This window comes from Semicossyphus pulcher, unplaced genomic scaffold (assembly GCF_022749685.1).
Source record: "Semicossyphus pulcher isolate SPU_LCO1_2020_fin unplaced genomic scaffold, fSemPul1.0.p SCAF_20, whole genome shotgun sequence".
NCBI classification, from domain to species: Eukaryota; Metazoa; Chordata; class Actinopteri; order Labriformes; family Labridae; genus Semicossyphus; species Semicossyphus pulcher.
In genome coordinates this window covers 4,132,814-4,160,607 of record NW_027211694.1, presented here as the reverse complement: position 1 = coordinate 4,160,607, position 27,794 = coordinate 4,132,814, and the positions used below count along the sequence as shown (strand labels likewise).

The 27,794-nt window shown below is 42.5% G+C and overlaps 1 protein-coding gene across 1 annotated transcript; it reads left to right on the top strand.

Annotated features, from left to right (window-relative positions):
* Positions 1 to 94: 94 nt before the first annotated feature.
* ntn4 (netrin 4) lies at positions 95 to 26,679 on the top strand. The gene is made up of 10 exons (XM_069671534.1): positions 95 to 472; positions 2,043 to 2,593; positions 9,730 to 10,008; positions 16,928 to 17,054; positions 17,316 to 17,501; positions 24,364 to 24,577; positions 24,661 to 24,752; positions 25,133 to 25,201; positions 25,363 to 25,536; positions 25,682 to 26,679. The coding sequence occupies exons 1-10, from the start codon at positions 427 to 429 to the stop codon at positions 25,819 to 25,821; spliced, it is 1,878 nt and encodes a 625-aa protein (XP_069527635.1). The 5' UTR covers positions 95 to 426; the 3' UTR covers positions 25,822 to 26,679.
* The last annotated feature ends 1,115 nt before the right edge of the window (positions 26,680 to 27,794 follow it).

Sequence of the window (27,794 nt, the reverse complement as noted above, 5' to 3'; positions counted from 1 at the left end):
GCCGGAGAAAAATGCGGAGGAGAGGCGGAGCTGCAGCCGCTGTCACTACACCTCCTCTCCGGCTCTCACTCATAGATGTGCGGGGCAGAGCGGGCTCACACTGCGGGGACATGAAACACGCTGCGGGTCCCAAAGCGGCAACAAACGACGAGCCGGGCAGAGCCGATCACTTCTTCTTCTTCTACGCTCCTCTTTCCTCTCTCTGCGGGACATCACGCACCGTCCGGGATCATGTTGTTTCTTCTTTATCGCCGTACTGGATCGCAGCTGAGTGAAAGAGAAAGTCCACACGGGATCTGAACCTGCGCACTTGTCTGCTTCTTTGATGAAATCTGTGCACACTTGATGTCTGAATAACTCCCAAAGCGACATTTCTGGATCAGCTTTCTCGCATATTTTGGATTAACTTTCCTGCCACGAGGAGATATGTTGATCTTATTTGTGATCAGCCTGGCCTTGCTGTCAGATGCAGGTTAGTTTGTGTGTTTTATTGTACATGAAACATCCCATCCACTTGAGTTATTGTCACTCCTGCAACAATGTGCACTTGCTCCTTAGGGAGAAGGGCAGCAATGCAGAACTCGCCTTAATTTTTATGCAATTTAAGCACTGACTTGAGGAGTCTCTACTTCTGATTTCTGACATATTAACCCTCATTCATTAAAAAGTTTAAATTTAATTTAAGATTATGCTTAATATTATTACATCCCAGCTTCTGTATTAACCTCAAGTATACTCAGAACAGTAACAGATATGTCTGAACCTCATTGTTGTTAAATGGCCCATTTTTAAATGGAGGTTTTGTATGAAAAACAAAAGTTGTGATTTATCTTTGCTTTTGTGTTTAAATCTGTATCTTCCAAATTACAAGTTCCTGCCAAATTAAATCAAAGCTTAATTTAACATATTTTAACCCCTTACTTTACATATTATTAATAAGCACAGTGGTTGAATGAAAATAAACAATTATTCTGTTTCCTCCCATGACCTCCACACCTACAGACAGTTATGTAATTCAGCATGAACTCTTGTCTGACAAAAACATGCTTCCAGTGCAAAAGTTCATTATTTAAGCCTCTAAGGGTGTAATATGAGAGCACCTGTGAGGTGTTTGATATGAAAAACAAAGAGCGGTTTTTAGGGTTTGGCTAATAAATCCTCGTTGGAAGTTGACACTCTGGCCTTCAGGGGGAGTTTTTTTTTTCTTGCAAAGCGTCTAGGAGGCGTCTGAATGCCGCTCATCCTCCCCGAGCTGCCAAACTTTATCTGTGTTAGAGTCCACGCTGGCTGCAGTCTGCGGCAGGCAGGTGCACAATGCCTCTATTATCCTTTTTGCATAACATTTCCGATCGAGGTAAATCACTTGACTTGTACGCACACACTGAGTCACACGTCGCCCACTTGTTCTCACACTTTCTCTGCTACTATTAGATTCAGGTCAGAAGAACTTTTAAATTCGAAGGGTCATTTAATGCTGACTAACAAGACACTTTTATGGGTTTATATGGTCAATTATAAGACATAGGTAACAATATTATCAGCTGAGAAGAGAAGGAAGATGTCCTCTGTTGTTCAAGTCAGGTCTTTAAATGTGTTGAATCGCTTTTCCTATAAAATCTGGTCTTACTCACTTCCTTTTTGTGACGTCAAGCCGTGCAGAAAGTTTTGGTTGTATGTAAAGGTTTACAGGATATGAAACATTCCTCCTCTTCTTCCTTTGTTCTCCATCCTACCAAAAAAATAGTCCCTGAAAAATGGCATCAGTAAGTAGTAAGGATTTAGCATTTAGCACACGCTTGAGAGTTAGTACAACAATGAACAACTGTGTTTGAATATGAGGGTGTAAGAGAGTACAATGTGGAAAGGTGAATGGGCATTAAAATACAATTAAAGGTGTGTGATCTGTCCCTTTAAGGTCAGGTGTAGTGAGAGCCACACCTTGCTGCTCTCACTCTTCTCCTTGTTTTCTCAACAAAGCTGTTCTGTCACCTCGGCCCATATTTACTAAGCTCATGTGTAAACTGTTTTTTTTTTCTCTCTAGGTCTGTCTCAGGTGTTCCGTGCAGGTGTGGCCCCTCGCTGTGAGAGCCGCGCCTGCAACCCTCGCATGGGTAACCTTGCGCTGGGTCGCCGGCTCCTCACGCAGACCGTCTGCGGCAACAACGGCACCGAGCTCTACTGCTCCTACTCCGACCCCAACGTCAACCTGGCCTGCGACGCCGCCAAGTGCGCCAAATGCAACGCCGGCCTGCCGCACCTGTCCCACCTGGCCGGGGCCATGTCCGACTCCTCCTTCCGCCATCCGAACACCTGGTGGCAGTCGGCGGAGGGGGTGGAGTCAGAGACAGTGCAGCTGGACCTGGAGGCAGAGTTTTACTTCACGCATCTCATCCTGGTGTTTCGCTCGCCGAGGCCTGCCGCCATGACGCTGGAGAGGTCGCAGGACTTTGGGAGAACGTGGAAGATGCTGCAGTACTTCGCCAGCAACTGCAGCGCCACCTTCGGGCTGGAGGAGGGAAAGGCAGGTGGAGGCCGGGACGGGGCAACCTGCACGTCCAAATACTCCGGGGCTTATCCCTGCAACCGTGGAGAGGTGAGGAGGGAGCTGTATTTGTGACTCGTGGGTTATATTGTCAGGACGGCGTGTAGCCTACTGTACGTCTTCCTTTGAATATATCGACTCTACCATCATTGCATCGCCTCGTTTACGGCCCATAATCTGTAATAACAGGAATGACAGACGCACTATAACCTTTACACCTCTTTATCATGCTAACAATCTGTGACAGTGAACTGGGCAGAGGCGTACAGTATCAGGCACAGCTGCTTCAATGACAACAATACAACACAGGCTCTTAGTCCCAACCAGTGTTGCGGAGCTGTGTTTAGCTGCAGATGCTTCTTCACATTTGAAGTCGAGCTCTTCAGAGCTGACAAGCACTCATCCTCCAGACACAGCTTAGCTGAGGTCAGGGTTCACAGAAGGTTAGCTAGTTACGTTGATGCTACGTAGCCGGCAAGCTGCTTCAGACGTGCGTCTAACTGCACTCTTTTTTGGGGTTGCGATTTTTTCATTTTGTCTTTGGTTATTTGATGCAGATATGAAGGTTATGTTTTGGGTTGGTTTGTATTGATTTGGGCTGGAAGCTGTCAATCTGATCTGGCAACACTGCCTTCCGCTGGTACGCAGCTACCTGCCAAGAAGTCGGAGAGAAACAGAAACAGTGCTTTGGGGATTTTCTTCTTTTGTGGCAACAAAAGGGAAAGAGAAATATTTATTTTACGTATTACTTTTATGAAAAAGTAACGAAATAACAGATTACATGACTTGCAGAAATAACATGTTATGTTACTCTAACGGATTACTTTGTAACGCGTTACGCCCAGCACTGCATCATGTTACTATAGTTCAGGTTATGGCAAATCAGATTCTGGACTCCTTCAACATTAAATCTGTAAAATGTTAATGCATATCAAGGTTGCACGGACTGTAGTGTTAACCCAAAGTGGTCAGAATTCAGTAGATGCAACTTTAAGGATTATTGCTCAAACAGAAAAAAACATAATGAAAGAAATGTTGGGAGGAGCAGAACAAAGGAGGGACAAGTAGAAAGAAGTAGCAGTTGTGGTATATAAAAAAAACAATCATGTGTATTATATTAAACAATTATAAACTTCAAGATAAGTAATTATAACTGATAACGATCAAGAGTTTCATCCTCATCTCTCACAGATTACTTCACCTCCTCTCTCCACAATTAACAGCTACCTCCCAGAAGCGCTTTGATGATCAGATTTGTATCACGTCTCGGTTGGTTTCCCAACATCTCTCTTCGTCTAAACTCTGTCAGATGGTTCAGAAAGCAGGTTAACGCAGGTGGAAAGGAGGGCGGATTCACACCTGCAGAGAAACGCTGGAGGGGCTGACAGAAAGTTTCCTGCTCAGCTTTTTCTTCCTCTATGAATAAATTGCTTGTGATGTCATATCGCACATGCCGTATTTAACAGGCTAACTGGACTACAAGAGGTTTAAAGTCAGTCCTCTCCATGATTATCCGTCCTACTGGAACAGATTCACTTCTCCTTTCTGCCGTAAGTCACGCAACATGCAAGAGTCATACGGAATGAAAGCAGAGTGCTGGGGAAGCTCAGTGTGTGCGTGTGTGTGTACGTGCATGAGCGAGTGTTTAATGGGCGTACTTTGACTGTAGCACGAGAGGGCTTCCTGAAGTCCATTGATGTTTAATTGAAGCAGTGTGTGTCGGGAGCCGCTCGGCAGATGTGTGCGGAGGCGCATGCCGAGCGTGGTGCTGCTCCGGACTCCCTGCAGAGCTTGCATGTGTAATGTGTGTTTACGCCCTTTTGATGGAGTATTCCAAGTATTCCTGACAGCTGTTTGGCCTTATTCTGCTGCTGGGTCGTAAATCTTCCTCTATCTACTCCTGCTGTGCGTCAGACTTTTGTCAAATATTTTTATAGGCTTTTGCACGCAAGAAAAATCTGCCTTTTGTTCATAAAAGGTGTAAAAATAGCAGCACCTTCTCCTTTCTTTTCCCTCGCTCTTCACATATTGGTTTCTGCTCGTCTCAGCCACCTGTGCTGGCAGCATGACCTTTGCCCTCTCACCCCCTCAACTCCTGACCTGGAGGTTAAAAGAGGTCAAGTAGAGCTCTGACAGGCCAGCTGCTGCTCAGCTGTTCACACTCTTTCTGCTGCTGTTGGTTTTTGTTGTGATTGTGCATCACCTGTAACGACAGTTAGACCGGCTGCGGCCTTAGCAAGGTGATGACAACAAAGTGTGATGATACTGCTCAGTGGAGATGGGAGGTACGACTCTTTAACTCGAGTCTTAAGAAAGTCACCTGAGTCAGTTACCAGAGCTTGAATCCCCCACCGGCCCAAGCAACCATAGAGCCTGTGCACTCGAGACTTCTGTCGCCCGATCAGGCTAACTTCCGGTTTAGCACTCCGCTAACATTAATGGAGATTAAATGTAATCGTGCAGCTCTTCTAGACCTTCTGATTGTTTTTGGACCTAATTCATCAATGTCTGATAGTAAAGCTGAGTCATTTCGCAGGTTCGTGACGCTCGTTTTGTGTCCAGGCAAAAAGTGCTTACAGACGAGTGATTCGTGCGGTTGGCGTGTTGGGAGAGCGGGTACTGAGTGATTCAGTGAGTGATTCGTGTAACGTTAAAACAAGCGCCAAAGTGAGCGAGGCTTATGTGGTGATCTCGCCTCACATTCGCAGTTTGCAGTGGCTGGTAGCCGGTAGGAGGGGTGAGTCAGCGAGCGAGTTAGTGGAGATGAGGACTCATGGGTCCCGAGTCTTTTGTTTCCAATGATTGACTCATGACTCGCACATCACTACTGCTCAGTAAGTTGGAGTGTGTTTTAAGGCTTTAATACCCCAATTCTTCTAAATATAAAGAGCATCTACAGGCTACAAGCTTTATCCTTAAGGTTTATTCATTGATTATTGATCTTGGTTTGACTTCTATAACACCCGCTGGAGCTTCCAGATGCATCTTGTTGCATCAAAATCTTCCAGGAACCTAAATTGAATAGTTTTTGAATCTTCATATTGACACGTTTCCGTTATTTCCTTATTGATTGGCACTTACAATAGTCAATACTGAATGTTAGAGGTATGGTGGAGGCGGGATATAAAAAATGTTGTGTTTTGTTTGATGCTTAGGCTTCTCTAAAACTCTAAAAAATCATTAGAATACCTGCAAATTGACTTTTTTTTGTCTAATGTGTGACATCAGACAGATAAATAAATGTATCAAGAACGTGTTTTGATTTCATGGAATCTTTAAGTCATTTTTAAAGCAAAAAATGCCAAAACAATGCAGTTTTTCTGCCTCTCAGACGTGAAGTGTTGCTATAAAACACTGTCAAGTGAACGTCTGTGAAATTTTTCTACATTTGTTTGATAAGAGTAGCTGTTTGAAGATATATTTTTGGATTCTGGGACTCCTAAGTTCATTAAATAAGCATCACAATACACTAACCCATAAAGAAAATAGTCCTTAGTTTCAGCCTTGTCGTATTTGCAGCATGAACTTACTGAATGTCATGGGGCCTAACTGAGTGGTCAGTCTGCTTTAAATAACATCATCATAAATATGTGCTGCAGTCATAAAGCAAGGTAAATAAGTAGATAAATCCTGCGACTGATAACTTGATTTAAAGTTCTCCTCCTGCGTGCACGTGTTGACTCAGGTTATCAGATGGCAGCAAGGGTTTCTGGGAGTTTGTTCTGTAGCTGCGAGCGATTTCAGGGAGCTGGTAGTCTCAGCTTTCTGCCATGAAAGCAAGTCATCTCTTGTGCTGAAAGGTTTTCCGTGTTCACCTGTAATGTGGGGAGGAGTGTGTGTGTGTGTGTGTGCGTGTGTGTGTGGAGTATGCAGGGCTCCTTGTCTTATTTATGAGGTCAGCCGCGCTGGAAGAATGTGAGTGTTTGTTGTAGAGACTGACCTCCTTAGGGAAGAGAGTGAGGCACACACACACACACACACTTTCTGATAAACACATACAGTCAGCTCTCCGTCTGTCTGCTGGGAAGGAAGTGCCGTTGCTCTGATGGATGTTGGTACTGTTGGCTAGACGCCCCCCCTCCTCTCCCCCCGTCTCACCCCCTCACCCGCTCTGTTTCCCTCTCCGTCTCTCTCCTTCCATCAATGCCCATTGTGCCTGTTTACCAGATTACAGCCCACAGTGCTTTGATGGAATTACGCCTGTTTAAGCCAGACTTACTTTTATTTCCTCGGCCTGAAGTGGACACATGCCCCACCGTGAACCAAACGCCTCAACAACTCAGGACAGAGAAGTTAAAATGTGCCTCATTTTGGTGGAAATTTGTCACATATTTTTGAACCTAGGTGCTCTTGCATTGGGCTCTAACGCTCTAAGACACACGGTAGCGGCAGTGAAAGTTTAGAACAGCAGATGTTTTTCATGCTGCACTTGATACACTCGTCTTTCTGCGGATTCAATCACAGCTAAAGGTTCCCTGTGGAGTTTAGAGTCAGTATAAATGTTTATAGTCAGCGTTTCTGACCAAAACACCTTGTGTGTGTCCTTGAGACCCAACAGACCCCGAGGAATGCATTTTCCTCTCACATAAAACATTCGTAAAGTCTGTGCAGAATTTACCACAGTATCCTTATCAATGTGGGCTGTCTCACTGCCTTTTCACCGTCACCAAATCGGTCATGTTTTCGATGGAGTTTGTTAGTTTGTCAGAAGGATTGTGGAGGAACTGAAGGGCTAATTGTTCTGAAATTTGGTGGAAATTTGAAGCATGGAACCTATAAAAGTTTGGATACTATAATATTGGCCAAAGTGTAACACCGGTGTCGATGGCAAAGTGGCAAATAGTATAGTCTGACCAAATATACAACCAGACTCAACAGGTATGTAAGAGACGAAGTTTCCTCCTTGTTGGTTTGGCAGAGGTCTTCGCTCTCTGATCGCCCTTCTAGATCTTTGCTAGTTTTGTTGAATGGTAAATGGACTGTACTTTTATAAAGCGCTTTTCTAGTCTTCCAACCACTCAAAGGTTAACGTACATGTCCACTCTTTTTCAAGTGCAAAAATTTTAGATAATGAAGACGCATGTCAAAAGCATTGTTCCATAGCATCACTACAGTTTAAATTAACTCATCAGAGTACTTTTAGGGGTAAAGGTAGGTCCAAGACGAATGTAAGAGATGCACCTCGACGCACCTCCCTGACTCCCTTTCTCCTCTGGCACGCTTGGTGCAGTTTAATCTCTGCAGTCAGTTGTTTGAATCACATAAATCTGATTTTTTAACAGCATCTGTAATGTTTTATCCAGGCCTCAGTGTCCTACCTGGGCTTTCTGGTTGCTGCACTATGTGCAGACTCGGCAGGAAAATAGAATCCGTGAATCAATAAATAAAAACAAGATGTTTTCCTACTGTATGCTTCTCATGAGTCTAGGAGAAAACTGTTTTTGTCCAGTAGTTTTCCATCAGTCTGTGCGGATGCTGTCCTGGTAATTGGATGTTTTTTGGCATGGCTTGTTTGTGGATTGAACAGATTGCTTGGTCCACTGAAACCCCCTCAGGAATCTTGTGCTGCTCCCAGACACAACTTAATTCAGGGCTTAAATTAACATAAACATTGGTGTCATCGGCAAACATGGAAACATCAGAATTTGTCTCTACATCAAAGGAAATTATATGAGGCGTGATTGGAATCCACGATGCTGCTTAAATGAACCTAAACATGGGTGTCATCTGCATATATGCACACTCTGATATTTTCTCTCTACACTCAAAGACATTGAGGTATATTTGTGTTGTAAAAGCTCCAAGATGGACTCTTGCTGAATCTACGACACTGCTGTTTGTGTGCATGCCTCTGCGCTTGTGTGTGTGTGCTGGTGTTGCTGTGGTGTCACCGGGCTGTCGCGGGCCTTTTGTCCGGCTCTGAGTTATGTGAAGCTGCATCTCCATCCTCGTCTTTGTCTGGCGCTGCTCTCCGTGCTCTCCCGCGGACCGGCGCCCCTGGTCCTCTATTTGTCGTGTTCTCTTAATTGTGGACCACAATGCCGTGACCCCGTGACCTTTTCCAACAACAGGGAAATTAATAGTGCTCCTCCCATCACACTCTGGGCCAGTCATCCAGCCAATGAGGGCGCCGCATGGGGGCTTTGCTTGCATCTCAAAGCTTCAACCAAAGAAAACACACATAAACACACTACTCATCCAATTATATCAATGACAGCCAAAGACAACAACACACCCTGTGTAAAGAGACACACTGCATACACACACACTTCTTTCACAGCGAGAGTTGGGGCAGACACCAACTTTTTCGTGCCCAACAAACGCAGCGGTGCTGGTTGCTAGTGGCAGCAGTCGCCATGGCTATGGCAGCCTATAAAGGGATCTTCGATTTGAAGGATGTCCAGGACCAGACAGGGTAAAGAGAGAGAGAGGGGGGAGAAGGGGGGAGAGAAAGAGAGTGTAGAAAGGTTGGGGGCACGAATTTAAAGACACCAAGCACCCTCATGATCACGTGAAGGCGCAGTCAATGATGGCGGGTTGTAAAGTCATAATTTAGTGCTCAAATGAGACCAAGACAAACCGGCATTAACATAACAGATGTAGAGACATGGGAGCATCAATGAACCTGATTGTGTCACAGAATGAACCCGTCTAATCCCTCTAAATCTTAAAGTATGGCTTTTCTTTTGAACTATAAAGGAATTATATTGTTAGTTTCTGTAATAAAAGACACACAGCGAGTTTATAAAGAGTGGGAAAACCATAAAAACCCAACAAAACAACAAAAGATCGAACAAAGCCTGCTTGAGTTTATATGTTTTGTTCAAAATCCTTTAATAATGGGAAGAAAGGCTGCGTTCAACACGAACCATCCAAGTCTGAAAACACTCAAAACATTACACGTAACGGCCTCTTTTATACCTCCAACAGACCAAAACGCCAAAAGTGAACAGTCTTGTGCTCATTTACTCAAGACCTCTTTCTCTCCTTTATGTAACTGGCTAAATTAAATACTTATTTCTGGTGCAGATTTATCTCTTTAAAGTGACAATATCAAAGAAATCGGACAATAAAAATTGTTTAAAAGTAAAAAAAAAGCTAAATTTACTCTAGGAACCTGAAGGTAGCACAACTTGCACCGTTGATTCCTTATAAAATGTGACCGCAGATCTCTCTCTGACTCACAGGTGATCTACCGAACCCTCCCGAGGTGGGAGTCCTTGGACCCGTTCGGGTTGGAGGGCCAGCAGCAGCTGAGGGTGACCAACATCCGAATACGACTGCTGAAGCGACAGAAGTGTCCCTGCCAGGCCAAAGACCTCTCCTCTGCACACGAAGACCTTCCCACGCGGCACTTTGCCATCTACGACCTGATAGTGAAGGGAAGCTGCTTCTGTAACGGACACGCCGAGCAGTGCGTCCCTGCTCGGGGGTACCAGGCCATCAGAGACCGGACGAACCATGTGGTAAGAGGAGCATGTAGTCAGTGTTTTGTTATGTGTATTTGGGTGCTTTTGTTTACTGTGAGATCTAAATATAGTGCTTGAATAGTACTGTTGTGTATGTACTATATACTTGGATTAAATACATCTTAAGTTGGAAGAAATGTGTTTTATCGAAGATCAAAATCGTGATCAAAATGTTGCCCCAACTGTGCCCCTAGTGGTCCAAAACTTTGAAGGTAAGTAAAACTTACTATAAAAGTACAAGGCAGAGTTTAAATACACCTAAAATGCTCCACATAGTCCCTTAAGTTGCTTTGTATTTCCAAATGAACAAACCTAACCTATCTTCCGCCACTCTACACCGCTAACGTTAGCTTAGAAATAGAGTCTGCTAACCCAACTCGACATAGAGCCCAGGACAAAGCACCAAATGTTTTATCTAATGAGGCTCGTCTAGCTTAAGAGATAAATGACCAACGTTGCAGGAAAAGTAGGGCCAACATCGGCAGGGTTTCAGTTTGATGAAACTGTTGTTTGTATGCTTCAGCGTCCCTACCGTAGTCAGAAAGCACAGGGGAGTCTTATCGTTCTGCTCCAGGGCCGAAGCTGTAGCTAGCTTCGGGGCTAACTCCCGTTACCAGCAGCATGCAGTAAGCGAGACACGGGAACCCGGCTTGAGTCTTGAGGAGTTGTAGGCTTTTTTTACACAGTACAGTCGTTCTGTTATTTCTTACAGCTACCGTTAACACTTTCCTCCGCTCTCCCGCTGCTCTGATCTCCATTCGATCTCGTAAGTCACGTGCGCAATCACTTCCTGACGCTCTCACACACTCGCTCTAACACCCACACTCTAAAACTACGCAAACATAACATACAACACATTGACAAACGGAAAGGCTGTCATTTTCTGACCAGGAATGGCTTTTATGTGAGTTTATAAACGGTAGTTTCCCCCCAAAAAAAATTTATTAAGGTTAATTTACTAGCGTTTTCTAGCAATTTCCGCTGTCTGTTGAAAGAAAGCTGAAGTAGATCTACAGCTTTGATCTGTTTTTGCATCAATACTCTTTGCCAGTAATTACATTTCCAACCTAAATAATTGTGAGACTAATGCAACACTCTTATTTTGACATGCAGACATTTCCTTCCATTCTTCAGGTTCCACTTGTTTGGATAATTATCATGCAGTAATCACACCCCATGGGCAGGCTTTTCACTTGTTCTTTGAAATTAAGATTATTTAAGATTAGGTTGATACTTACAGAGTAAATGGCCTGTTCACTTTGTGTTGGCAGACGTCTTAATAACAGACTACAGGAGGGGCGATGGTGGCGGAGGGGGATCACATTTCACTTCCACTGTTCTTCTGCTCAGATAAACAGCTGCCGTTCTTTCCTGTTCAAAACAAACCCAAGAGATGGAGATACTGATTTATCTGCCTGAGGGTTAATGATGGTGTTGATGTGTGTTTGAGTTTGATAAAAGTGTGATTCTGTGTTTTTCCTGGAGATCAGCCGTAGAGGTTTCAGAGCGGCGCTCCTATCACAGCCATCTCCACAAACACAAACGCTGGGAGACTTTGAAGTCGAGCGTCCGTTCTGCTGCAATCAGCGAAGCTCAACAGGGAAAGTGAGAGTCAACAAGGACAACTTATATAAGCTGAGAGATTCACACTGATAAACAACAGCGTTACGTCGATATATATACAGTAGTAAAGCCGAGCTGATAATGGACAAGGGTTGATAATAATCTAAATATTTGAGGGGTTAGAAATACGGACAAAAATGTAAAGTTTACTTTTCTACATAAACAGCAAACAAAACAAACATTTCTGATCTATATCTGCAGTTTTTTGGAAATAACTGCGTTGATTTGCACTAAAACAGACATTTTACATTTGAAACATAAACGTGTCGATGCTCTTTTATGGATAAACAACATTAAGGCGTCACTACCTCGAGGGTATCTTTGGCATTTCAGTGTCAGGTTTGGAGTTCAACCGAGAGGAGCCACATGCAGACTACAAGAAAAAGCTTTGTAAACAAAAGGCAAGAAGAAGTTGAAAAAAAAGTCCACGGGAGACTTGACGAAAGGTTTGTCCAACGATGAACTGGCACAGAGGCAGGGGAAGACCACTGGGGAGGCGAGGTTAATCAGTCACAGGTGAGACAATCGAGCGGCAGGTGAAAACAATAAGGGGCGGGGCACATAATCAAACAAGCGGGAAAACACACAAAGGCAGGAAGTAGAACATCACAAGGGCGTAAATATCAAAGTAAAACAGGAAATGATCTGAAAGACAAAATCATGACAAACTGTGCTGAAGTGCACTGATGCGTAGCAGCCAACATAAATGCCAATAAAACATACATGTGTGCTAAGCTAATATCAACACGTGCTGGCCTATCAGTCTCTCGTCTCCTATGTGGAGTGATATATCGTGCCTTATGAGGGATATTGGTCAGACAAGCTAACGTAAGGGTATAAAGAAGCTACACCTTCCACCTCGTCTGTGTTTGACGTGATGAAGTTTAATATCAGCCTCTTTTAGCCACTTGTTAGCAACCGTCTTTATTAAGATACATAGCTTGTGGGGTATTTACTGACATATTTACTGACACATTAATCTAGTGTTAACCACAGATAGTGGTTAGTTAGTTAGTTAGTTAGTTAGGTAGTTTGTTCTGTCATTTTATCCGAAACCCTTTCAAAACATTGATTAACTTTGACACGGGGGAAACGGAAGTGCAAAAATGCTTTCTAATTTCTGTTTTTTAGCCTCATTCATACAGCACTCTATTAGCAAACACTAGCATGCTAACAGCACTCTAATAGCAAACGCAAGCATTCTAACGGCACTCTATTAGCAAACGCTAGCATGCTAACAGCAATCTAATAGCAAACACTAGCATGCTAACAGCACTCTAGTTGCAAACGCTAGCATGCTACAGCACTCTATTAGCAAACGTGAGCATTCTAGCGGCACTCTATTAGCATAATGCTAACAGCACTCTAGTCGTGGATACTAGCATGTTAAAGTGCTAAACTAAGATTTTAGTGAACATTATACCTGCTAAACATATGATTGTTAGCATTGTTATTGGGCATATGTTAGCATGCCCATGTTAGCATTCAGCTTAAGTTTAGTAGAGCCTCACAGAGCTGCTAGCAAGGCTGTAAACCTGTATTTTTTTGCATTCTTTTCCACTAAAAACCTTTGTGTTTCTACTGATCATCATTTCACTTTCTATTCCAAGTAAACTCTAAACTAAAGTCATTAAATGTATGAAAGGACACCACAGAACTTAGACCCTAAAAATGCTGGAAAAAGTATTTTTTTTACACTGATGTGAAAGAGAAATGTTCGGCATTAAATGCATGATAAATGAACAAGACCATTCACGTGTTTTCGTTGCCGATAACAGTGTTTTTGTACCGAAGCTGCTGATAGCTGATTTATTGAAAACAGTCCTTAAATCTTTGAATCTGACTATTTTCATGCCAGGAAATTCCTGGTAGCTCTACGGAGTGTTTTCATGAGGATTTCCTTCTTCTGAGGGCAGAAAATCCTCTGAAACAGTCTTTAGACCGCGGGGATGTAAAACCCTGCTCTGCACGCCAGGGTCGTAATAAAAACACAGCTCATTTTGATGCTGACATCTGTGGCTTGTGACGTGATATTCACTTTTTATCATACATATAAGTCCGTCTTTAGCCGAGACTTGAACCTAAATCCTGCTTAACTTTCCTCACAACATTACCTCAGGTCATCGGAGTGTCGTTTTGCCGTGTGGCATGCGGGGAGCATTTGGTAAACACACACACAAGTTATATAAGTGCATTTTTTTCTGCCTATCAGCGGTTTTGTTTTGTGTCTCTGTTTCGACAAAAACCCAAACAAGCAGAGCAGAGCGAGATGGGAGATGAGGGCAGAGATGGCCGATCACTCAGGGAAGAGAAAGGAAGGGTGAGGGTTAGTATTGTAGTCAAAGTATACAGCTGCATGACAGGAAAATACCTCGATTTATATGAAGTTAAAGTACTTTATTAACAGTATTAAGCTACACTCTTACACACTTAAAACATACAATTATATTCCTTTCTGTTCTGCACTTGGCTATGTGTTGTTTGTTTTGTCTGCTGTGTGTTAGGTGTGTGTGCTTAAGCATGCAATGTTTTGTCTGCTCAGAGCGTGCAGTTTGTGTTTGCATATGTGTGTGTGTGTGTGTGTGTGTGTGCAGTAATCAGCAGTGAAAGCGGTCCTGGTAAGTCGAGTCATTACTGCCCAGACGTTGTAAAGACGTAAGGACTGTTTGTTGTTGTTTGTTTGTGCTCCTGTGCCCCCCACATGGGAGCTTTTTGCAGTTCAGGGTGATTTCACTGTCTGTTAGTTAGCAACAAAGCCAACAAACACACACTCATTTACACATGTTTACACACATAATGACAAGCAGGAGCAGATGGAAACATTTTTATAAATGTATCCATTGGACCCCCCAAATCATGTTTTTAGCGATAGCAAAATCTTTTTTTTGGCATTTGATTGGTTGAATTTCAAGACCTGTAACTTTAAGAGATGTTTCCATCAGCATCAGTCCGACTCCTTTCTGTCCTCTGAATATTTGACGGTTGCGTGTGTGCAGCCCTCAGTGTGTACATGTGTTAATTGTCCCGTATCACGGTATGGTAAACATTTGAATTAGGTTGAAATAGCAGCTGCCTGGACTCGAGCCAGCTCCGGACCCCCTCCTTCCTCCTCCTCCCTGTCATTCCTTATTTTCCTGTGCCACTCATTACTGTTCAATGAATTACTTTTAATTCTACTATATGTGTCGTGAGGTCTCCTGCCTCCTATTAGCCTGGACCTCTCATTTATGCAATTGCTCCCCTATTAGCGTGATTGAAATGGTGTAAAATCAGTCATGTGTGCTGGAGCTTCACCTCTGCATTGCAGGGCTGATCTGAGGTCAGTCCAGAGAGAGAACATGCTGCTTTGATTCTACAGCATGTGGATGTGTTTAACTCCATACTCAGTACAGTGCGTTTGTGTGTGAATCAGAGCCATTCAGGAGTTAGAGACACATTATGGGAGGTATAAAGTAACCAAGTTATTCAAGTCAAATACCTGTGCTATACTTATGTTTGTATTTTATGCGTCTTAATACTTCCACTCCAGTTAATCTCAGAGGCAAATAATTCACTTTTACTTGACTACATTTGTCCGACAGCTTTGCTTACTTGTCAGATTCCTTCCTGTCAAGTTTAAACCAATCGATCAAGCAATTTTTCTACTTCTCAACTATTGAATTCCTGTGCATCATCGCACAGCTGAAAACAGGGCGTTCTTTATGACTTCATAGAAATATGGTTCTCAAAGGACATGATGCTGCAAATGTATGATGATCTAATAGACAATGGTGCATTGCGTTAGATTAAATAAATGAGTTGAAATAAGCTCAATCTTAGAGACCAGCTCCAGTCATGTTTTAAGACATATAAAATGCTCTGCTTGAAATAATAAATCATGTCTGATATGTTTTTTCTGCAAAGTAAGTTTAATTACCTTGTAAAAATTCTCCCAAGGTATCTCCTCCTTCTCCCTCATAAGGCCCCACCCACTATGCAAATATGCCCCCTCCATCGCGAAAACAAAACACGTCTCTGTCGTCATTTAGTGGCAACTTGTTGAAACTTAGCTAGCTTGAAATGTTGTAATTAGCAGTAGTAATGTTAACGTTAGTAGTCAGTAGTGGGTTTGCAAAAATGACGACGACGGTTACAGCTGGCTCGAGCATCGCCGAAGTGGTTGCCATAGGTTACACATAATGATACGCATAGCGTCACCCCGTCCATTAACGCGATTGGCTCCTTAGGTTTGTGACGTCACAAACCTGCCAATCTGAAAACGTGTTGTTCAGCCTGTCCTTGGTACACTGCAGTTTAAAAGCAGACAGGCCCAGCCATGGAGATGACTGCTGATGTTGTCTCTGATATGTCTTGTAGCACATGAAGAACACCACATGGAGATGTTTACAAGGTTAAACACTTGATTTTCACTGGAGGGGGTCTTTAAACGTCTACAGCAGTAAAATGCAACATTAATGCAGCAGCAATAATTATTCCAAAACATCATATTTAATAGTAAAGTCCTGACAGGGAGTATTTTACTGCACAGCTGCTACATTTTGCTGATAACAGTTACACAATGTCTCTTGTAGCAGAGTTTTCATGGTTTCAGGACTTTTACATAATCTGAATACTTCACACACCGTGGGAAACACTTCCAAGAATTTGTGTTTTTGTGCATTAGCAGGACTAGCATGTGTATTCGCGTTCATAATTGTGCCTACCTCTGTAATCGTTGTATAATTATGTGTGTGTGTGTGTGTGTGTGTGTGTGTCCTACATTACAGTTGCACGGTGTAACGCAAACAAATAAAGAGCTTCCTCAGATGCCTTGCAATCCCCCCCCCTCCCTTCAATCATTATCCAGCATGCATGGCATTCCAGCTCGCAGGAATGACAAGGAGATTGTTATTGTGCTCTCAGCGCTGCATACTTGCACTCTTCTCATACACACACAAACACAAACACACACACAGACACATACACAGGCTTTTCAGACCAGAGGCCCGTTCTTGTTTCCAGTGATGAAGCCAAACAATCAATCTCCATTCACTAATTTCAGGCGAGGGAGTACGAGGGAGACTGAGGGGGAGGAAATGGAGAAAAAGGAAACAAGGAAACAGAGAAGAAGAAGTTGAGGCAACTGAGAAAGAGTGAGGTCCTCACCCCTTGTCCTCACGTGGGAAACTTTCCTCCCCATCTCACTGACCTCTTTATCCCCCTCATCTCCACCTCTGTTTATCATTTTTCTTGTTGCTAATGAGCTGTCTTTCTCTTCTTCTTCTTCTTCTTCTTCTTCTTCTTCTCCGCTCAGGTCCATGGGAAGTGTGTGTGCAGACACAACACTGCAGGTGATCACTGCGAGCTCTGCGCTCCTCTCTACAACGACCGGCCCTGGCAGCCCGCAGACGGACTGACGGGAGCGCCGCACGAATGTCGGAGTGAGTCAGACAAGCACAGCTGCACTTTTTCTCTACAGCAACTTTAAAAAATGTCATTGGCAGAGTCAGAATGTCTGAGGGGAAACAAAAATGGCACCAGCTGCAGAAAATCATGATGCAACTATGGTGAAATCATTCTAGTCTTCTGGGTAATAAGCATTTTTATATGACTCAGATACATACAGGTGAATATCAGCTACATTGACACCTCCTCCTGTGTGTCCTTTTCACTGATGAGTTTACGTCCTTCCTCTTTACCAGAGTGCAAGTGTAACGGACACGCTCAAAGCTGCCATTTCGACTGGACGGCGTGGCGTGAGTCAGGCCAGCGCAGCGGAGGCGTTTGTGACTGTCTGCACAACACTGAAGGACGGCAATGTGAGAGATGCAAGGCCGGCTTCTTCAGAGACCCTCAGCGACCTCAAACCGCTCAAGACTCCTGCAAACGTAAGATACACACATTTCTTATCATTTCAAAGCAAAAAGGAGATGATAAGTTGTTCCAACAAGAGGAACTTGGAGGCCTTAGTGCCGTTAATGTGAGCAGCGGTGAGTATGGAAAATGTGGTCCTAATTTTGGGTGATAGCTGGTACGACTGATGTTTAACCTTATGGTTATTATACAAAGGTATAACAGGTAGTTAGCAGTAGAAGACTTCTCAAACTTATGAAAATGTTATTATCAGCTGGTGACTTTGGCATCATTAACTCTGAAATCCAGATTGATGCCACTTGCAGGCACCCTGCATAATTGTCAGTTTGTAATTGGGAATCTGGGTTTTTAGGACTACAGGCTCTGTAATTCTTTAATGTTTAATGGTATACATTAAAAGGGGGCCTGCATGAAATCTGTCTTTTTCCTGATTTTTAGCCAGACTAAAATCAATTTTTTGTTTATTTCCACATTGATTGTATCCAGTGAGTGAATCCTGGACGGGTTAAATCTGTAATTTTCTTAGTTTTATAACAACAAACTAGCTAAATAACCTCTGCGTCTTAAGCTTCATAAGTTATTTCTTTAACAGCATGAAATATATGAATAGAAAGTCATGTTTCATAGCAGGCATTTGGAAAATCTTTGTGATATAAGTCTACAATGCTCTTGCTTAGTTAATATCATAGTTTGGACTGAAGGTGAAGCAAAATTAACCAAATGTGAACAAACAAACAAACGTATCCTCGGTTGTTCAATTTGTCATCGAATCACCGAGGAGTTGAGGAATTTCACAAGTGAATTTCAGATGCATTTTTATTTATGCAATCTTTTTGTCAAACTGACAGCGAAACCCACAGAGTGACATGTAGAACAGACTGTGAAATGTCATAAATCATAATTAATCACACAAGTGTTGACAGAAAATGTTGCTGGCGTGAATCATAACATTAACCTCGTACAGACCACACTGGCACGGTGCTCTCATTCTCCGGAGGAATGCTGAGGACTGATATCACAAGCCGGGACGTGCCGCTTGGATAACACTGATTCCTGATGGGCACCTGGCTCTATGAGTGTGCGTGGTTGTGTTTGTGTGTGTGTGTGGGGCTGCAGACGGCCCACGCTCCATCCGAGGTTTACACCGTAGTTAATCATCAGATGGTGGCATTCCTACGTCTTGACTCAAATCTCAACACACAACCCCTCCTTGTCCATCTTTGGCTTGTTTTGCAATTTCTCATGTGTGACTCAGAGCTGGAGTTGCTTCGGGGTAATCATTGGAAGTACATGTGTGAGGGTCTTTTGTGTGTACGTGTGTGTCCGGGTTGAGCGATGTGCTGCCCTCCGGTGATGAGACGAGTCTTAAGTAAACACGCGATAGTCATCCATAAACATGGAGCAGTGGCTACATTCTCCCTCAGATTATCTGTCAGATTTGACCCAGTGAGCTCAGGCCTGCAGGTATGCTGGACTCGCACATGATTACAAGAATGTGTGCGTTCACGTAGGCATACACGTTGAATTTTAAACAACTCGGAAAAATGCACCAGACCATTCAAAACATCTGGAGGGGAGAAAATGTTGGCTATCAGTCCAATTATATCATTTAGAGGTTGGGTGTCATGATACTCGGTTATGTATGGTATCAAAAGGTCCATCAAAACAGAAATTCTTAGAAAATGTTTTCAAACCCATCAACCCCCAAATCCCTATAAAGTAATAAATAACACAAGAATACTAATAGATAATATGATTCAGATCAACCTTAGCAAACATTCATCAAGAATAACAGCTATGCTAGCATCTCTATGAGGTTGAACAAGTAGCCTACAGGGTTAAACGCTAACGTCGCTACGCTAACATGCCCAGAATAGAAATGCTAGCAGCTTAGGACTTGTACCGTTTGCCATGTTAACTATCTTAGTTTTGCATGTTAGCATTACAAATTAGCAATGGCTAGGATGAAAACATAGTTCTGTTTGTGGTTTTTACTGAAATATATCGCAAATTAATGTAAAAATAGCCACAAAATTTGTACAGATTCTCTCCCTCTAAGTGTGAATTGCAGAAATTTTGGTGCTCCTTTAACTTTTCATCCATCAATACTTTGAAATACTTTGAGAAACTAATGACATTCCCGTTAGCCTGAGTTCTGCTAATTAGCTAAAGTTATGCAAACAGAGTGTTAGATTGTGAGCATTTTATGACCTTATACTTGATAAACATCAGCATGTAAGCATTGTCAATGGGCACATGTTAGCTTGCTGATGTTAGCTTGACTTAAAATGACCCCTGAGCCTTCTTTAAATATAGCCTCAGGGAGCTGCTAACATGGTTGTCAACGCTTACAGTAGCCTTGTTTCTACAGAACAAAATGGCAAATGTTAATAGTTAGCATCTTCAATGCTTCTACTTATCATATTTCTATTTTCTTTCCTATTTCATGAGCTACTGCAACACTGAGATGACAGTTAGTGTCTTAGCATTGCTATTGTGAGCATGTTAGCATGCTGACGTAACTGTTTAGCTCATAGTACAGCCTCATAAAGACTCTAAGATTAGTTTATATAAGTCTTGTCACAATCATAGCATCTATATCTCTTATGACAGTACCAGCTAGTTTTCAGCCTACACAGTGCTTGGAGTCTATTAGCATCTGGTCTTTTGGTATGTTAGCATGACACAGCACAGAGTTAAGGAAAATTGGCACATCACCTTTTTTAAGACAGAAGTAATGTAAGGTTTGAATTTCAGAGTTTGGATAAGGTGTCATGCTTGTTTTTATTTGCTGTTGTGTTAAGGCTGGGGAGAAAACTATCCTCACTGACGGCTGATTGATTGGAAAAGTAGAAACGATGGCATGCTCGGAGAACCCCTGAGACGAAGGTACAGGTTGTGAAATCCCACTGTAGCCGCTCGCTGACAATGGAGGAATTTCCCTCCATCGTGAGGAACATTTTTTTCATACCAGTCTCCGAGGGGCCCGGGAAAGAAAACACTCTTGTCAAGCTCCACGCAAGCTCATACACACAGAAAACACTTAAGCAGGGGGGTGAGTTACAGTGTTTGTTTACATGTGTGTGTATATAAGGGGGATTTTGTTGTCTGCACTGGTTGCTCAGGCAGGTGTCTTGTCATGTCTCAGCACACACTCATAAAGTTTTCATTGTTAGAGCTCCTGCAGGTACCTAAGACACACACACATTCACACACAGGAGGCCTTGTGTGTAGTGTAGTGACCCCTTCAAATGCTCATAAATTCTCACGCAGATAGGTAAACACACACATTACAAAACACATACTCACACGTGTTTTAGATTTACATGGAGCTTGAGTGGTGCTATAATGGTTAATTATTAATGTGTGTAGGCTGCTCACTAAACAATAGTGTAGATAGAAACTAACACACATAAAGCCTCTCCTTCAGTAAAATAAAATCTGTATCGTAGCTGGTACCTGTCCATGTCTTGCGTGCATGTTTCACGTCGACGAAGTCTATAAATCTGATATGTTTTATGATTTTATTGATATTGCACACCTCTGTCTTATGATAAGGTTTATCTTATCTTTGCTGCTGTAAGGGATTCGTCTGATAAACTGTCTGGTTTGGAGCTAGCAGGGCGAAGACAAAGTTGTTTCTTTATCCATGATTTTAAAAAACCTGTGTGGTAAATAGGGTCAATCATGCTTCGTTTTTACGGAGGAAATTGAGAGGAAAATAAAGCAGTACTTTCATTCACGTATTTATTAACACCCTAAAAGCTACTTCATTGACCATGGTGGTCAAGGGAGGGAAGCTCAAATGCTGCTGTTCTCCAAGTTTTAAGACGTATCGATTTATATCTGACAAAATGTTATCATATCGCTTCTCGATCAGCGACTGAAAAGACAAGAAACATTGAAAATCCGGAGTAAAATCCGGCCATATATTAAGTTAAAACAACATATATGATAACCCATTACCTAAGGTCAGACAGCAGCTCATGTTAGCAATCAGCTAATTACAGTACTAGATAATATTATTGTTAGCTTGGAAGTTGCTTAAAGCTAATGTCACTGTTTGACAGTGTTACACAATACAACAGGAAAGGCACAAATTCCTAGCTAACGGTAATGTTAGCTAGGAGCTGGTTGGGTAGCTGTTGTGACTAGGCTGTCAGTAACTAATGTGTTATCAAAACAACATACTTGTCAACTCATTAACAGTCACGACAGCTAATGTTAGCATTAAACCAATTCGTAGCTTACTTTTCCCGTAGCTAACAGTCACGACAGCTAATGTTAGCATTAAACCAATTCGTAGCTTACTTTTCCCGTAGCTAGCTAACATCATTAGCTAGCTAAAGGTGGCTAATTCATATCCAGTCTTGTAACACTGTCTGTAAGCTTGGAAGCGGTTGAATTATAACATTAATGGTTTTCAAATGCTAGCAAATGGGTAATCAATAAGTTGTTTAACACTGAAATAAAGTGCAATGTCCTGTAGGTTTTCTAATTTTCCGTTGCTCATTAATTGACAAGCAGGGAAATGATAACCACTATCAGATAGCCTATATTTATAGGATTTGGAACATAGCAGACTTTAGCTTTAGAAATATTAAACCATCAGACTTACAACTTTCTTCTGTAATAAAAAATGAGTATTTATAGTAAGAGAAGAATCAAGGGAGCAGGTAGACAGGCCTCAGGGTGTACAGTAAGTAGTTAAGAGTCATTTACTGCCAGTTGAGCTTCAAGCATCATTAAACGGCAGAGAAATGGCTCCAAACAACGCCCCCCTCTTTGTTGCGCCCCCCTCGTCTTCTGCCTCTCCTTCACCTCGTCTCCCCCCTCACTCCCACCCTGTCTGCCCCCGAGATAGGGACTGATTTATTGGGGAGGCCTGACATCTCCTCCTGCAGGGCTCCTGGTCTGCAGTATTGATAACAGTAGAGAGACAGCAGACAGTAGTTTTCTTGGACCGCCAGTGGAAACATGTGGGTGTGTGTCTTAGTATATTGTTTTTGGAGGTTGTTTAAAGAACACCCTATCAGCACACAATTAGAGGGGACAGGAGGGAGGGTGAAAGCTGGAGAGGTCTGAGTGTGTGTGCGATAAGAAAAAGAGAGAGTCCTTTGTATTACAAGCTCCTGCAACAATATCACACAGACAAATAGAGCGACGATGAATGATAAAATACTTAAGTCCTGGTAATAAACTATTGTTTGCAGGTCAGCAAACAGACAGCTTAAAAGACCTTTAGACTCAATGTTCCCGAGGGGATTTTTTTACATTTTGTTTTCTTGCATTTACACATCATATTTGATTATATGCCAAATTTAGATTATTGTTCACTTAAAAATATATATATAAATTGTTTTTGCAATGCTTGTGTAGTTCAGCTTTGTTTCAGACAGAAATTTTTCAAAATCCTTTGAAAAAATCCTATTTATCAACTCACAATTTCAGGTTGTCAAAGACTCCGATGTATGACCAAATGCCTGCAAAACCAACATGACAGTAATGACAGTTAGCTGTGTTAGCTAGGAATTGGTTGAATGCTAACGGTATCTGTTTTGATGTAGCTGTCACAAGCTAATGAATTATCTTAACAACATATTTGTACACTCATTAAGACAATCACAATAGCTAACATTAGCATTAAACCATATTCCTAGCTAACCCGTAACTAGCTAGCATCAAGCTAAAGGTAGCTAAATCCTATCCAATCTTGTAACACCATCCAACATTGATGTTAGCTAGGAAGCAGTTGAATACTAGCGTTAGCCATTTTCAAATGGAAGCTCATGGGTTATCAATAAGTTGTTTAACATTGAAATATGGCCTGATATACTGCCAGACTTTCACTAGGCCATCTAAGGTCTGCTCAGTTGCTTATTAATGGAGAAGTGGTGAAATGATAACGATTATCAGATATCCTATTTTTATATGGAGCACATCAATACAACATTATAATGTGAATTTGACACTATATAAAAGTTAGCTCTAGAAAGATTCAACTGCCAGACTTACAGCTGATTTTTTCTTCTATAATTCCAGCACCAATTAGCTAATGCGAACATGCTAACAGGCTAAACTAATGGCATGTCTAGACAGCGCATGTTTTACTTGGGATACACTTTGTAAACGTGACCCAAAGTGTAATTTTATGCTTCAAGTTTATTCTCTTTCATTTAATGCCTGTAAAAATGAGCGCTGCCAACACCTACGCTCAGTCCAGTGCCTGAATGCATCCTCTGTGGACACAGATGGAGGTTCTGCTGCTTATACTCTAACTTCTTACCGTCTAATGTCTTCTTTGATTATGAATGTTTAAGATTGAACAATAAAACTTGATTTATTCAATTGCTTCAATTGAATTGTTGCAGCGGCTTATTGTATAAATCAGAGGAAAAAATCAACTTAAACATCACAGAAAACCAGGATTTTGTGAACATAAACTGCTGGAGTTTTCAACACATTAACATGTTAAGTAGCTTAGGAGTTCGACATACTGAGGAATGTATTACTGACTGCATTATTAGGATTTTATAAAGCTGCAAGACTTTTACATTCCATCACAATAAAGCCATAATTATGTTAGAGCTCAACCACTTCAGCTCAAGTATGGTATCGATAAGCCAACGTTAAAGCTAAAGTCTAATCCTAAAGAAGTTCCACATAACCAATGGTCATTTCCAATCACACGGTTTTACAGATATTACAACGATAAACTACCAGGACTACACAATTAAATGATCAGGACTAACTTTTTTTTCTGTGTCTTTGGCCTTTAATTCGGCTTGACCAGCCTCTTTTTGTGATGTAAGGAAATCTCAATCACAAAAACAGCGAACCTTCATGTCTAAATTCTTTCTTTTACTTTTCTCCCAGCATGCAGCTGTCACCCCCTGGGCTCCATGCCGTTCCACTTGGCCGACGGCTCTCTCTGCGACCCGTCCAACGGAAACTGCATCTGTAAACCTGGAGTAGGCGGAGCCCACTGCGACAGGTGCATGGTGGGATACTGGGGCTTCCACGAGTATGGCTGCCGTCCGTGCGACTGTGCGGGAGACTGTGATCCGTTCACTGGGGACTGTATGTTTGGGTGAGTAAAAAACATATCCATTAGGTATCTGTAACATTAGTTTCGATTTATATTTACCTTCCTGTGTGTTTGTGTTTGTGCAGATCTGATCTCGACTTGTACAACTTAGAGGGAAACTCCAGCGAGCCGCACCAGATCTTTAGAACAGATGAACTCTTCTCTGCATCCCACTCAGGTGAGGTACAGCGAAAGTGTGTGCGTGTGAAGGTGCATGTGTGTTTGTTATTTATCCTCCTCCACAGTCTAGTGACCAAGCATTAATGGTTAAGTAATTAAAGTCTTGATAAGGCCTTACAAGGACATGGAACAAAGATGTATGTGTGTATTTGTGTGTGTGTGTGCATGGACAGCTTCCAAGTGTCCCTTCTCTTAGACCCCCCACACCACCACCATGTAACTGCAGCTTTCATTGGCACATTCCTCGCTGGACACACACACGGTGCTTGCATTCTTAGGACGGCATGCACAGTTTCTGAGACCACACGCACACGCACACGCACACACACATCAGTTAGGTTACAAATATTAATCCGGGCCTGTTTTTGTCTCCTGCAGAGAAGTGTGAGTGCAAAGAGCAAGCCCTGACCAACAGCAAACTCTTCTGCACCATGAATTATGCATACGGTAAGAACACACACAGGGTCTTAAATTGGAGACCCTTTTGAATGTAACTTCTTTTTCACGGGTGTTTGAGGCTTTTATTTTGTAGGTTTAAACAACATTTCAGAGGCTAACCTTTCGGAATGTCCTCCTGAGTTTCACACGTCTGTACTTCTGTCTCTTAGTCCTGAAGGTGAAGGTGCTGTCAGCCTATGACAAGGGCTCCCACGCCGAGGTGGAGGTCAAAGTTCAGAAGGTGCTCAGCCAGAACAGCAAGGTGAAGATACACAGAGGTCTGGTCACTCTTTACCCGGAGTCCTGGACCTTACGGGGATGCACCTGTCCAATCCTCAACCCAGGTGAGACTGTGTTAAAATGTATCCAAAAAAAAACACATTATCAAACCATTATTGCTAAATTGCTAACACACACATGCTAGTTTTTTAAGATTGAAACTGTTTCCCCAAAGCTTAATTGCCCCTGACCTTTGACCTCATTTCTCAGACGTGGAGTACCTCGTGGCGGGGCACTCGGACCGTAAGCAGAACCGCCTCCTGCTCAACATGAAGAGCTTCGTCATGCCATGGAAAGCCAGCTTGGGTCGCAAAGTCCTCACGCTACTCAAGAAGGACTGCAACTGGTAGGACGACAGTTTGAACGCTGGAGGACGGACAGACGGACACGTGGACAGACGAGACTGTTATTTTTGAGAAAAGGACGCAGCGTTTTCTTGTCCTCCAGATGTGGAATCATGCAGGTGTTGGAGCATGTTGGACTGAGAGGATTAACCCCTTTATTTCTCTGCTGTCGTCCAATGAGAGCTAGCGGCGGAAAGCACACGGGACGTAATTTTATAAAGACTTTAAAATGACAAACTGAATCTCTTCCTCTCTGCAGCACTTTAGCCTAAGACGGACTGAGGGAATACGGACACACAAAGAGAGGAAGACTTAACACACACACACTAAATGACCCCCTGACATGGACCCTGGATGGAGCGCGTCCATTCTCCAATGTGCTCCGCAACCATTGACACACAAACACACAGCCAGCAGTTTGTGTGTGTGCTGCAGATGTAATGTGCAAAGCACCCAGAGTGACGCTCAACAAGCCATACAAGCCACTACAGGTGGTTAAACCTTAGCCAGTCCAGGTGTGCCTGTGTTGAAATCAGAGTGAATGGGATTTACCCCGAACGTGAATGTATTTGTCTGTTTTTCAAATGTGTGTGTGTGTGTGAGCGAGAGAGAGACAGAGAGAAAGAGAGAGAGAGAGGTTGAATGCAGAAGTTTATTACGAGCACAGTCCAGATTCAGTCCGGCTCTTTTTCTAGGCTTGTGTACACTTTCATAAAACAACCGTTCCTTTGTTTTAATGCAGCGTTTTGTATATTGATTCATCTCATATTACAGTTAAATCCAGAACATTCTTGTTATTCCTTCCTTTGTGCTCTTGTACAGTATTATTTGTATATATCTCTATAAATATTATTGTTCATCTTTCTCCCTCTGTTGATTTTTTTTAATGTGGTTATATTGAAGGATAATTTCAGATTATTACAATTTGGGTTTACCATTATATATGTCTGTATATCTTAACAGCAACATTGCTTTACACATGGCAGTTTGTAAACAAGCCCGCGGTTTAACACTACCACAAAAAAATTAATGTGACCAAATATGTTAGCAACAAATAGTGTGATTGCCTTTTGACACTTTTTCACATTGTGGACAAACACCAGGAAGTCGGCACAAAAACTGCGACTAAAAACTACAAAAGGAACGGTATGACCTGCAAGGCTACGTGAGCAATGGAGCCTTGCTAGCTGAGCGTAACACAGCTATAATCAGCCATAATGAACAGCAACAGAAAGATTGCAGCCTCTTAATCGAGCTGTTTAATCTTGTGTGTCTTATGACAAATTCTGATTGGAACTAAGCAAACAAATGCGACTTAGCTTGTAAGAAACTACAGACTTTAGCAAGCCTACATTCCTAATAAATATGGTATTCTAGGGGAGAAGAGAGTGTGGGATGCCATGCACCAAGTGGCCAAGGTCGGAGTCGAGCCTGGGCCGTTGCGTTGAAGACTGTTGCCTCTGTGTATGTGGCGCTTGCGCTACCAACTGAGCTAAACCAGCGCCCCCATTTTTACTAGTTTTGACAGCTTAACTTACTTTCCAGTTTATGTATCACAGAATTTCCCATCTGCCCAACAGTGTAGCTTACTAGTGGTAGTGCTAGCTTGACAATCTCGCTAGCGTCACCTCACAGGTTGTAGCTGTCTTTCAGGAGTCCACCAAACTGTGCTGGAAGAGTTTGTTATCATACTTTTGGCCTTCATTTTTTCTTCCAAACAACTTATGATTTTGGACTTTCTTTGTCGCAATTGTGAAAAACTAGAAAAGTTATTCCCCTGTCTTAACTAGCAGCAGTCTCTCTTTGTCATTGAAACCTTGTACCAGAAACAAATGAACTCAAACTCTCAGCAGCCGTTGATATAAACTTCCCAGGCCTTGAAATACTTCCCATTAATTGGACAAAAATATCCTTATCACTCTGCTCTCTTTCTCACACACACACACACACACCTCCTGTTCCTTTCTCCGTGTCCCTTC

Coding starts and splice junctions, on each gene's coding strand:
- ntn4 (XM_069671534.1), top strand. CDS start 427: ATGTTGATCTTATTTGTGATCAGCCTGGCCTTGCTGTCAGATGCAG. Junction 10,009..16,927: donor GAGACCGGACGAACCATGTG/GTAAGAGGAGCA, acceptor TTCTCCGCTCAG/GTCCATGGGAAGTGTGTGTG. Junction 17,055..17,315: donor AGCGCCGCACGAATGTCGGA/GTGAGTCAGACA, acceptor CCTCTTTACCAG/AGTGCAAGTGTAACGGACAC.